The 12875-nt window shown below is 37.0% G+C and overlaps 1 protein-coding gene across 1 annotated transcript in view; it reads left to right on the top strand.

Moving 5' to 3' along the window:
* LOC117715788 (solute carrier organic anion transporter family member 1B2-like) overlaps positions 1-11384 on the top strand; it is a 30507-nt gene extending 19123 nt beyond the window's left edge. The window contains exons 5-9 of the mRNA XM_076940965.1: positions 787-899; positions 1992-2138; positions 2794-2892; positions 6155-6397; positions 11158-11384. Coding sequence (XP_076797080.1) covers positions 787-899; positions 1992-2138; positions 2794-2892; positions 6155-6397; positions 11158-11384 — 829 coding nt within the window. The remainder of the gene's footprint in view (positions 1-786; positions 900-1991; positions 2139-2793; positions 2893-6154; positions 6398-11157) is intronic.
* Positions 11385-12875: the final 1491 nt, after the last annotated feature.

A 12875-nucleotide genomic window follows, 5' to 3' on the forward strand; every position in this document is an offset into this window, starting at 1 on the left:
CAGTGTCTACACAAGGCAAAGTCTATAATATCCATCCATTCTAAAACTTGAGCACAGCTAATGATCTATTTTTTCTTAAGGGGAATGAAAGTCTTTATGCACAAAAACCTGTGCATTTTGTTTCAGTTTTGAAGTAATGTAGAGTGCCTGGCATATAGTTGGTGGTCCAGCATAGAGTACAGGTATAATAGTATTTTTCAGGTTACTATGTATGTCCCTATTCTGATTCCATTGCCTTTGTTGCTATTAAATTCTCCTTGCTCATGCTGAAGTGATTAGAATTTATTAAAATTTCAGAGAGTCAGACATTAGTTCCTGTGAGTATATCCATCCATAAAAAATTCAGATGTTTTCGTAGAAAAGGTAGAAGAATTAGCAAGCCTTTAAGACTAATTTGAAAACACAATTCTCTTGTTTATTATATATAACTCATCAAGAAGCTTATATTACTGTCATCTTAAAAATAAATAAAAGAGAATTATTACACTCAGATAGCAGTTTACAATATAGAAAGGGGAAGCTAAGTTTTTTTCCCATTATAAACAAAGTATCATCTGTCACATTAAAGTGATCAGCCACCTTGGCTGAGTAACAATGAATGACCTTTCTTACTGGGCCTTTTTGCCACTTTACTGTTACCTATTATTTGTCCTAAAATTAAGGCTTGAAAATTATCAGGGGATTCTCGTTGACATGGAGAAGAGAGAGGTACAATCAATAGTTTCTGAGGAAAGTGAAAACACTTTGTATACAAGAAAAATGTTAAATGTAGTGATGTCATTACAGTTACAGGTATGCAACAGAAAATGACATTGGCTCTCTAGGCAACTCTACATTAACCTGTTTAATCAATCAAATGCCATCCCTCAATGAAACCTCAAGTGAGATAGTGGAGAAAGGTAAGAAAAAACAGTAATTGTGACTAATATTTGAAAGTTTGTAAATAACCTACTCAAATTTTTGTAAAATATATCAGCAAATTTAGATTTAGAATAATGATTCATTTGACCTTGTAGTACAGACATAATCATAGTAAAAACATGATATAAAATCAGACTTCAGAAGTAGCTGAAGAGGACCTAAGGTCTATTACATTTAGAATTTGGGAAGAACATTTGCAGGTTAAACAAAGGTATAACAATTGACTGTGCACATGTCTGAAATCCCAGCACAAAGGAGTTGAAACAGAATGATTGTAGCTTTGAGTCCAAGCTGAGCCTTGTAGTATGTACTGGCCTCAACAAAGAATTTAAGCAAGCAACAATGCATTGTATAAACAAAGGAGAGGTATTTTTCAAAATAAAAATAATTACTTCAATTGAAAATTTAAAAATATTTTAATGAGAAAATATAGGTTTAACACTCTAGATAATTCTACATATTGTATCAGATATGGGAAGATTAAAATGAAAAAAATAAGAAGTTAACACTTTTTCATGTTTTGTATTATTGGGATTGGATAAAGTTATCATTATTTCTGGAAGTTATTCTTTTAATATCTATTGAACAAAAAACTACTAATTCTTTTTAATTCTATTGTTATTGATCAATCCCAAGGAAATAATCAATTAAGACATATTTGTAATTATAACCAAGACATCTCTTTGTGACAGAAGTAAATATTTTAAATATTTTACAATACTGAATATAAAATTAGGGTTCAGAAAGATGGCTCAGCAGTTAAGAGCACTGGTTCAATTCTCAGCAGTCAGAAGACATGTCACAATGAAGTATAATTCCAGTTCCAGGGGATTAGGCAATTAGGATATATTCATATATATATATGGAACTATATATATTTTGAAATTGTTATTTCTTAAACAGGGTTAAAATCTTAACACAAAATAAAACAAAGGGAAGATAAACAGGGATATTGTCTTAGCACAGTGCTGGCAGTCAAGCTGATACATAAAAATGAATAATTTTTATGGAATTTCTGGTATCAATACTGTAATAGACATTTAAAGTAAGACATATTTTTGTCTACACAGGTTGTGTAAATGGGTCTAGGTCATACATGTGGATTTATGTTTTGATGGAGAACATGCTTCGTGGGATAGGGGAAACACCAGTAGTCCCCCTGGGAGTTTCCTACATTGATGACTTTGCAAAAGAAGGACATTCTCCTATGTACTTAGGTAAAGTACAGAGAATATTATGTTCAGTGTTTAAGTGTTCTAGGTCTAAATTTGAAACTGTAGCACTGCTAATTAATCATTTTACATTTTAATATTTGTTTATATTTTATGTATATGGATGTGTTTCTGCATTTATTACTGTGTCCCTAATGTATGCAGTGTTTGAGTTGGGCAGAAAAATATGTAATCGTACTATTAACAACTGAGGTATCTGTCTAGCACCCTAAGTAAATTAAGATTCCTACAAAAATATTATTTCAAGAATTCATTGTGTAACATTACATTTTAAAACTTACTGTATAAAAATCATACATTTACAAGTTCAAGGTGGGTGAAATTCCAGCATGTAGATGAGAGGTAGGCACAAATTCCTGTCCTTAACTAGGAGCAGTTAGCAATTGATAGATATTGGGAGAAAGAGATTAAGGTTTTTCTAACAGTGTGTTCTCTGATGGGTTGACCATGCAGTGTTGACAGCCATGCACAAAAGCATAAAACTATAGTTGATGAGACTTACAATAAGAAGGTCCAAACTTGGTTGGCTGAGAAAGAGTGGATGCATCTGGGAGGAGGGGAATATAATTAAATTTGTCGTGTAAGAAAAACATAACTTTGTGCACGTTGATTCTGATTGAATGGTTTTGAATATTTGCAGGTACTCTGCATAGTATAGCAACGATCGGACCAATCCTTGGCTTTATCATGTCATCTGTGTTTGCTAAACTATATGTAGACATTGGATATGTAGACCTGAGTAAGTACAATTAATAAAGAGATCAGAAGGCTGTCTTTCCAATTCCAACTACCATGCCTCCGGATTACTGGTTTAATTCTTTCAATAGTTGCATAATTATTTTCTGTTAGAAATTTAAAGTGGTAAGAATGTGTTCATTATTTTAACAAAACAAATTCCATCTCTTGCTTATGTCAAGCTGCTACCAGTAAGTATAAAATGTGGCACTGGGGACAATCTTAATTTAGATGACCAGACAGAAAACAAACTGATTATAGAGCCGAATCATCTGCACTCTCACTTGGTGGTAGATTGGATTTAGAAATGCAAGAATTACAGAGTGAAGCTTCTGGAAGATGCTGTTTTGTTGTTTGATTGGAGGAAGGTTGGAGTGGTTGAGCATCATTATCCTGTGTCTTAGTTTTGATGCTTTCCCTGGAACTAACAGAGGGCTTGGCATATGGTCACCTTTAATTAGAAAATGAAGGGATGCATACTAAGTGATCCTTCTGGCTGTTCTCTTCCCTCAAAGTGAGCATTCCTTTATACTTCAGAAAAAATGGCCAAAGTGTGGAAACTGTCTTGTCTTCAAGCCCTCCTTCCCATAACTATCACATCTCTCATCTCCCTCAACCCAAAGTACATACAAATAATATCCAGCTTAACCTCATTCTTTTAGACCTATCTTAAGTGTTAGGTCTTCATCTTGCATCTTCCGCCAGATCCCTCTCTGGAGAATCTTCTCCACCCTCTCATTATCACAAAGCACTCTTCAGTCTCTGCATTCTTTTGGCTTATATGATGTCTTCATGTCCTTAAAGAACATTGTAGCTGGTTTTCTTTGTCTACTTCTGTTCATAAACAATTATCTTGAAAGAAAAATCTGAATTTAGAAGACATTTCATTTTCCCCCTCCAATCCACTTCTCAGAGGTCATCTTTTTTCAGTGGTTCATGAAATGGAATCAGGTAACTTTTTCAAAGAGATTTTCTCACTTTTTCTATTTTTAGATATCTAAGTGGCACTCAACATGGCAAATACAGGGCTCACAGTGTCACTCTAAACACTTGTGATGTTTCCTATAGTCTTTCACTTTAGGTATTCTTACCCTTAATTGTATAATTGACTTAATCATTACATAACCTTTCTTCAATGTAATCTGATAACAGCCCCTGCTCCATACTTTCATAATTCCTCGGGAATATTTCTAATACAGAAGACTTACTAATGCTTACAAACTTACAGTGACTTCAGACCAGAGTTCAGTATGGCAGCCAGGCTCTTTAGAAGTGGATACATGGCTGTCTGTGATCACCTTTACCTTTACAATTTGACTCCCTTTCCTCTCTCCCACTTTTCTGTCACTGATACTTTCTGCAGTAACAATGACTATCGGTGGTGTGACTCTTAAAAATATCCTTTCTTCTCACAGTTCTGGATCTCTAGTGAAGAGTTCTCTTCCCCTTTCCATTAGCATCATTCTGAGACTCTCATCCAAGATGCTCTCTTCTTCTGAGATGCCACACTTCACTGACTCCCCGCTGGGGCAGAGGCCACCAAATGCATGATGATCTCTTTAGATGCCATAGGAAGAAATCTGTTTCAATATATAAGTAGTTGGTGTATAAACAGATCTTGTTTTCTATCTCATCAGGATTCAATGGCTTCAAAGTTATTTCTAAAATAAAGTTGACATCACAGTTGTCCATGAGAAGGCTCATGCCTCCAATCATTATCAGTACAAATCCTTAATCAAACTTCTTTTCACTCACTTCAAGGTTCACTTTTGTTTTCAAAACTCATACAGAGGTGAGGTAGATGTTTTGCTGTAGTTGGAAAATATTTTCCTATATTTAGAAATAACTATCTGTGTTGTGTTAGAATTCTTGGGAATTAGATCGCTATAAGTGGATGTTCAGACCTTTTTGCATCTTCTCTTATTCAGTAATGACTACAATAAATTTGATGGTTTTGCATCCTTAGTTAACACTTGCTGCATTAAAAGTGAGACAATTTTCTTAACTTTGTCTCCAGACAGCTCTTTGGTAGTATAGAAAGATGAGTTTTGCTGTAATGTTATATTTAACAATTTCAAAACAAAGGTCAGATCACATCTGTTATCAAGAACACTGTTCTATGTCTAGTGATCACATCTATTATCAAGAATACTGCTGTATGTCTAGTGTCAGTGCTAGGGTAGTCTAACCATGTTCAGTGAGTCTGGGTGTGTCTTTTTATGAGTACTTAGGAAGCTTTTGAGGAGAATTGGAGTTATATCTTGTCTGAGTGCTAGGCCGAGTACTTCAGTGAACCATCTAGTGCAAAGCTTTCCTCTGTGTTTTTGCTACTGTGTCCTAATTAGCCACAGGACTCTCCAGGGTTTCCAACAATTCATCATTCAGCTTTCACTGGTTCTGATATATTTAGGAAGTTTCTCATCATTTAATGATTATGAGCATTCATCATTCACAGGAGTGTGTATTTAGAGCTGGCATTAATATATCATTTCTCTTCACAATGCAGAAGAAATACAGTTGAAATAAGAAGGTCAACAAATGCCTCAGAATGAAATCCATCTTTTCTGGGTTCCTCTTAGACTCACACATTCACTATGTGGGCTGTGAGGAAGGATTCCTTAGCACTTCCTGTGTCTGCAATCAATATGGCTGTATATCCAGCAACTACAAGAGACAGATTGGATCTCTCCCATTTTTTAGAAACCATGTTAACCTTCCCTCTGTTGCTATCCTGACCTCAGGAGTTTTGGAATCCAACAGCCATTTTCAGATGATAGTGAATGGTCATGCCTTGCCTTGGTTTTCAACCATCTTGAAATCTGATGACCTAGGAGACCAAGAAATTCCCTGGCACTTCTAACCATACCTTGCTATTTATGTGGATGTTTGTGATTCTATCCCAAGTCCTCATGCTGATATGGAAATTGTTTCTGGGCACTGAGCCATCTTCCTAGACCTGTTTTCTCCATACTAAAAGCCACAAACCTAATCTTATTATTTGTGGAATACATATTGTTGATAATTCTGCAGTTGAAATGGAGTCTGTATATAATATATATGGCTGGTTCCTGAAAACAGAAGTTGTAAAATGTCATCAAATGATTAACCCATTTCCTACTTCTAAGTTGACAAACAACTAGCAAAAAAATTGCATTTTTGGATGTATAAACTATAGTTTGGTTTCTTTATCTATGAAGGCCAGTGGTCTCACCAACATTGACTTTCGGGATTATTTTTGAATGTCCTGTTTTAATTATTCATTCCAGGTAGTATCCGAATAACTCCTCAAGATGCTCGTTGGGTTGGTGCCTGGTGGGTCAGCTTCATTGTGAATGGACTATTATGCATTATTTCCTCCCTACCTTTCTTTTTTCTACCCAAAATTCCAAAGAGATCACAGAATGAAAGGAAATATTCAGCATGTCTTCATGTACTCAAAACAGAAGAAGAAAAGAATCACATGACTAATTTAACAAAGCAAGAGAAAGAAGCTCCTGCCAACATGACTGGTAAGGATGCCATAGTCAGTCAATATGCAGATGTTAATCCCACTTAAATCTGAGAATATTTCAAAACAGTATGTCCAACTTATCTATTTAGCTTCCTTCTATACTAACCTTTTCTTAACTCCTACATTTCCTATTAAAAGTGATATTTCCTGTCTTAGTTATTTTTCTTTTGCCATGGAGAGACACCATGACCAAGGCAACTTATAAAAGAAAGTGTTACATTTGGCAACTCACATTTAGAAAGGGGTAGAGTCTATGAATCATGATGACAAAGAGGAGTGCAGCAGTTAGTCAGGCATTTTGTAAGGCAGTAGCTGAGAACTTAGACCTCGATCCACAAACATGAGTCACAGAGAAAGAGGAGGGGGTAAAATTGCTAACTGGGAATGCCTTGGGCTTTGGAAACCTGAAGGTTCACCCTCAGTGACTTCTCTTTCAATGAGACCAACAACTATAAGCCAAATATTCAAACATGAACCTACAGAAGCCATTCTCTTTGAGCTACCAGTTCCATGATTGTATTCAAATAATAGGATTAGATTTGTGGCTTTTATTATGGAGAAAACATGTCTAGGAAGATGGCTCAGTGCTGGGAAACAGTTTCTGTATAAGCATGAGGACCTGAGATAGAATCACCAGCATCCATGTAAAGAGCACAGTGTGGCTTGTTGTGCCTGAGAATGTCTTGGGCTCCTAGGTCATCATCCAAGATCCAGGATCATTCTAGATCAGTGAAGGATTTTTCCTCAAAGGAATAAGGTAAGAATGATGAAGAACTATCAGTCATTGTACTCCTCTGGACTCTGTGAGCAATTGCCAAACAACTGTCATGCTCATCTCAGTGCAAGTGTACACACACACACACACACACACACACACACACACATCTTATGTACACTCATACATAACACATACACACTAAATAATAAAAGGAACAAAGAATCACATAAATTATATTTATTGTAAAAAAAGAAAGAATATATTTCCTTCAAATACTTTAATTTTTGGTACTGTTAGGCATCAAAGTCCAGGGCTATGCTCATACTGGTTATATGTTCTACAAGTGAACTATATACACAGTTTCCTTCTTTCAAAGTTTAGTACAGATTATCAAGTGATAGTTTTAAGAGTAAAAATAATTCATTCATTCATTCATTCATTCATTCATGCATTCATTTACAAATGATACCAACCACTGTTTGTGAGGTGCTTGCCTTCTTCAAAGAAGCTATGATTAATTCCAGTGAGCTCCTTGCTACTGATACGCATACATAATGAACTCATGTGAAAATTGCCTATTCTTAGCCGGACATCTGGATAAAAAGAAGAAATTCTCGGAAAGTTTTCTTTCTAGGTATTTAGGGTAAGAATTTTTTCCTGGTAATTCTATTGAAAGCTATTTATTTGAATTCTAACCTGTGATTTTAATTCAAAATGGAAATGGGGTATCAGAATGAATTGATGAAATAGCAAAACCAAAATTAATGATTGTTACAATGGTTCTGGGGATCATGAGTTGAAGGCTAGTCTGGACTATGAGACCAATGGAAGACTTTCCTCAAAACATACCACCAAAAACTAAATCACTACAATAATTTGTGATGGTTTGTGTTTATTGCCAATTTAATAGACTCCAAAATCACCCAGAAGGCCAGCCTTTTGGCCTGTCTGTGAGGAATTGTTTAAATTAGGTTAACTGAAATAGGAAGATCCCAACTCAATGTGGGTAACTCCATTCAATCTGCTGGGGTTTTTTAACTAAATAAAAAGGAAAAAAGATAGCAAGCTGAGTACACATACCTCTCTGCTTCTTGACTCTGGGTCCTGTATGACCAGCTACCTCTGCCATTATCATGACTTCCATATAGCGATGCTGTGTGCCTTTAAACTGAGAGCCACAATAACTCTTTCTTTCCCGAGTTGCTTTTGTCAAGGTACTTTGTCACAATAACAGTACAAGAAACTGCAACAAAAACAAAACCCCCTTACATCCTTTCCTGGTTTACTTTGGAATCAAAGGATCAAGTTACCAGATGTGGCCCAAGACATTCCTCTTCTTTCATTTCTTCATTTGATTACCTTCTTCATTCCATCACTGCAACACAAGGACATTTCTGTGCTGGAGCTAACTATATTTGGTTTATAATTGAGGATAGTTCAGTTTTCAACAAGATTAGTATATTGATGTTGGCCATGAGAAGATAACTTATCTGGTTTTTTTTTGTTTTTTTTTTTTTTTTTAAATGTAGAAACTGGGCAGTGCCTAATATCAGGGTTTGATTGGTTCCTCAAGAGTAAGTTTTTAGATGCAAGAAATCATTGTATTGATTTGTTTTTATTCCTGGTTGGGGTTTTAACCCACAGCATTGTGCATACTAGGCAAGGGTTCTAGAACTCCAAGGTTTTGAAACTTAGCATAGACATTACAAAGATCATGTTATGGAGAGGAAGATCAGTGATTATAAGAGCACTTGCAGCAGACCCAACTTACCTTCCCAGAAACCTCCATGGTGGTTCATAACGCTCTGTAACTCCAGGTCTGGAGGATCCAATTCCCTTTTCTGACTTCCAAGGGCAACCACATACATGGATGCACATACATACAGACAAGCAAATATTTTGTTGTTTATATCAAGAAATTTCCAGTCAGGTACAGTGGTACATGGCTCAAGTCCCAGCACTTGGAATACAGAGATGATTTTGTTAGTGTTCCTGTGTTAATGTTACCTGCTTGTTAGTGTTTTATCTTTAAGTAGGTGGCTTCAGTGCTGCCAGGTTTAGTGAGGCAGTGTTTTAGGCAGATTCCTTTAGTTCCACAGTATTTGCTGGGACAGTATTTTAGGCAGGTAACTCAGATCAGTTGTATTTGCTGGAGCAATGTTTTAGGCAGTTGGCTTAAGTGCTGACATATTTGTGGAGGCAGTGTTTTATTGAAAAGCTGCACTCTAAGAAACAAAGTGCTGGAATCCTCATATTAAATTCATGCTTATGATTTTTAAACATCAGACTTCTTCATTCTGTGAGCATCAATTATTTAAAATTTTGCTTAACAAATTGCTTAATTAATATGTGAATCACATTATTAAATGCTAATAATAGGTAACATCACATACAGAATTCATGTTTCATGTTTCAGCATATTTTTTTGATATCTGATAAAGACTGAGCATTTGCTGAATGAACAGGTAAATGGATTGAATGGTATGAAGAACTAAGAATGGAAAGAACTGACAAATGTCCACTGAAAAAAAAAAGTAACAAACCAAAAAAGCCAAAAAAAAAAAAAAAATTATGAGCCCAAATGACCAAATACATAATATAATCGTAGAAATGATTGAATAAAAATATTCATGAATCACTTAAAGCAAGATTTTAGATCACTCTGTATCTGTTCTATGTATTTATATAATTTAAACTCATACATATAATGAGTAGAAGATTAGGATGTAGGGAACATTTAAGTTGTGCTACAATGTTTTCTTCACACTTGTTATTTCAACGCTTTCTACGATCTTTGAAAAGCATCCTTACCAACGACCTCTATGTTATATTCCTGATACTGATGTTGCTGCAAGCCAGCAGCAGCATTGGTTCCTTTACTTACATCTTCAAGTTTATAGAGCAGCAGTACAACAAGACAGCATCCCAGGCCAACTTTGTGTTAGGTAAGACCGATCTTTCATAATTTGCTTCACAGATGATGTATAAACTGAGAACATGGCTGCTCCATGGTTTGGTTAAGGGAAAGGCTTTTATTGTAGATGTTAGTGGCCGAGTGACCAAAGACATATGGAAGGATCCAGAGCAGAAAGAGAAAGAAGCAGACTCAATATGGATAGCAGCCTGGATCTAACCAGGGCTATCTTTGAGAGACTTAAAAATTCCAGGGGATAAAGAATAGAGAAAACAGTGGGAGAAATGAGAGCCAATATTAAAAATAAAGAAAATGAAGGAAGCAAGGAGGTTGAGTGAAAATATATCAAAATACCAGGATGACAGGTGGAATGGGGACATGTAGGGAGAACAGCAGGTGAGCTGGGGTTTATGAGGAGGTGACAAAGGCTAAGGCACCTCCTTGAACTTGGCTTCCTGTGATGCAGAAGGAGCTGGGAGGCCAGCATGAGCTCTCATATGCTAATAGGCAACACTAGTCATCATTTGTTCTTTCTGCCAGTGATAAGTGAAATGGCTCCTTGGCTAGAGAGGAACTGCAAGTTTCTAACAAATACAGGCTTTTATCTAATCACCAGAAATCTTCCTATAATCCAAGTTGAGGCCTTTTCTGGCTGTTTGGATTGCCTTTTGGAGTTTGGCAGATTAGAAATCCCTTTGGACCTGACAGGTAGTGTACTCAGAGGATGTCCCCTTGACAGCTGCATCCAAATACACCCACCAGTGCAGACACATACATACATACACATACATAACAATGAAATAACCACAAACTTAAAAAAAAAAAGTTTTATACTGGAAGGCTTGGTACATTGTCATTATTTTCTTGGGTCAGGTGTCCCTCATAAAATTTATCTATTCAGAGGCAATCTGACATCTGTTACTAGGCAAAGAGGCACTCCTTTTTTTGTCAAGAGATATTATTTTCATCATTTCCACATAGAGCATGGTCTTCCATTTCCATTCTGACCATTCATTTCTGGTCTCGAAGCAACAGAATTGAAGGGTTTATGTAGACACAGCACATTTCATATGAAAAGACACCAGAGAAGTCTTTCTTAACTACAATGTTTTTCTCTTATTTCCAGGAAGTATCATCATACCTACTATGGCAATTGGAATGTTTTTAGGAGGATATATTGTTAAAAAATTCAAATTGACCCTGGCTGGAATCACCAAGTTTGCATTTTTCACTTCCTCAATGGCCTATGTGTTTAATCTGTTGTTTTTTCCTCTAATCTGTGAAAACAAGTTATTTGCTGGCCTAACCTTGACCTATGATGGGTTTGTATATATTATTTTATCAACAGAATGAATGATGTTTTACCTCCAATCAGAATCCAATGTAAGAGAAGAGTAGGCTGAAACAGTTTCCACTGATCGTTCAGTTAGTAAGGATCACAATTTATAAATTGCCCAAACAATCACTGTTTAATATCTCCCAAGAGAAGTTCTTGTTTCTCTTTTAAAGAAAAACTGGGTGGTGTTGATCATGTCATTTTTAGAGTGTTCACAATGTGCAATGGGAGCTAGGTCATGGATACCTTTGTCTCCCTGGACAGACATACAGCTTTTATTACCAGCAAGGCCAGGGAATTACCTCACTGATTCTCATGACTTAAATGTGAAGTTTTGGTTTCTACTCTCTTAGCCTTACCCACTGCAATCCTGGCTAGGTTGTGAGTATAGGGGACTATCTCAGCCATGGCTGAAGACACTTTTTCTAGCATTCATGTAAACAAATATCTGTGCAAGAGACCAGTTCCTCACTCCAAACATGATTTTCATTCTCTGTGAACTGACCCTGCTACTCACCATTGTAATTACACATCTTGATACCCCAGGTGCAATGTACCTTTCCTTTTCTTTCTGGCACTTCAGCTTCCTAAGGCTGTGCAGACTCCTTATCATCTCCTAGCTATAGCTAGAAATTTAACAAGGCTCACACCAGTAACAAGCACAGGTCTCTAATCAGTTCTCTCTAGTATCGGAGTTTTCTGATTTTTTCCCTCCCTTCCCTTCCCTTCCCTTCCCTTCCCTTCCCTTCCCTTCCCTTCCCTTCCCTTCCCTTCCCTTCCCTTCCCTTCCCTCCCCTCCCCTCCCCTCCCCTCCCCTTCCCTTCTTCCCTCCCCTTCCCTTCCCTTCCCTTCCCTTCCCTTCCCTTTCCCTTCCCTCCTTCCCTTCCCTTCTTCCCTTCTTCCCTTTTCCCTTTTCCCTTTTTTCCCTTTTCCCTTTTCCCTTTCCCCTTTTCCCTTTTCCCTTTTCCCTTTTCCCTTTTCCCTTTTCCCTTTTCCCTTTTCCCTTCCCCTTCCCCTTCCCCTTCCCCTTCCCCTTCCCCTTCCCTCCCTTCCCCTCCCCTCCCCTCCCCTCCCCTTCTCTCCCTTCCCCTCCCCTCTTTTTGGCTAATATCCACTAATCAGTGAGTACATACAATGTGTGTTTTTGTGACTGGGTTACCTCCCTCAGGATGATATTTTCAAGTTTCATCTATTTGCCTGTATATTTCATGAAGCCTGTTGTTAATAGCTGAGTAGGACCCCATGTGTAAGTGCACCACATTTTCTGCATCCATTCCTCTGTTGAAGGACATCTGGGTTCATTCCAGCTTCTGGCTCTTATATATAAGGCTGCTATAAACAGAGTGGAGCATGTATCTTTGTTATATGTTGGAGCATCTTTTTGGTGTGTGCCCAGGTGTGGTATATCTGGGTGCTCTGGTAAAATTATTTTCAATTTTCTAAGCACAGTAAGACTGATTTCCAGAGTGGCTGTACCAGCTTGCAATCTGTGTGGTATATCTGGGTGC

This window comes from Arvicanthis niloticus, chromosome 9 (assembly GCF_011762505.2).
Source record: "Arvicanthis niloticus isolate mArvNil1 chromosome 9, mArvNil1.pat.X, whole genome shotgun sequence".
Classification (NCBI taxonomy): domain Eukaryota; kingdom Metazoa; phylum Chordata; class Mammalia; order Rodentia; family Muridae; genus Arvicanthis; species Arvicanthis niloticus.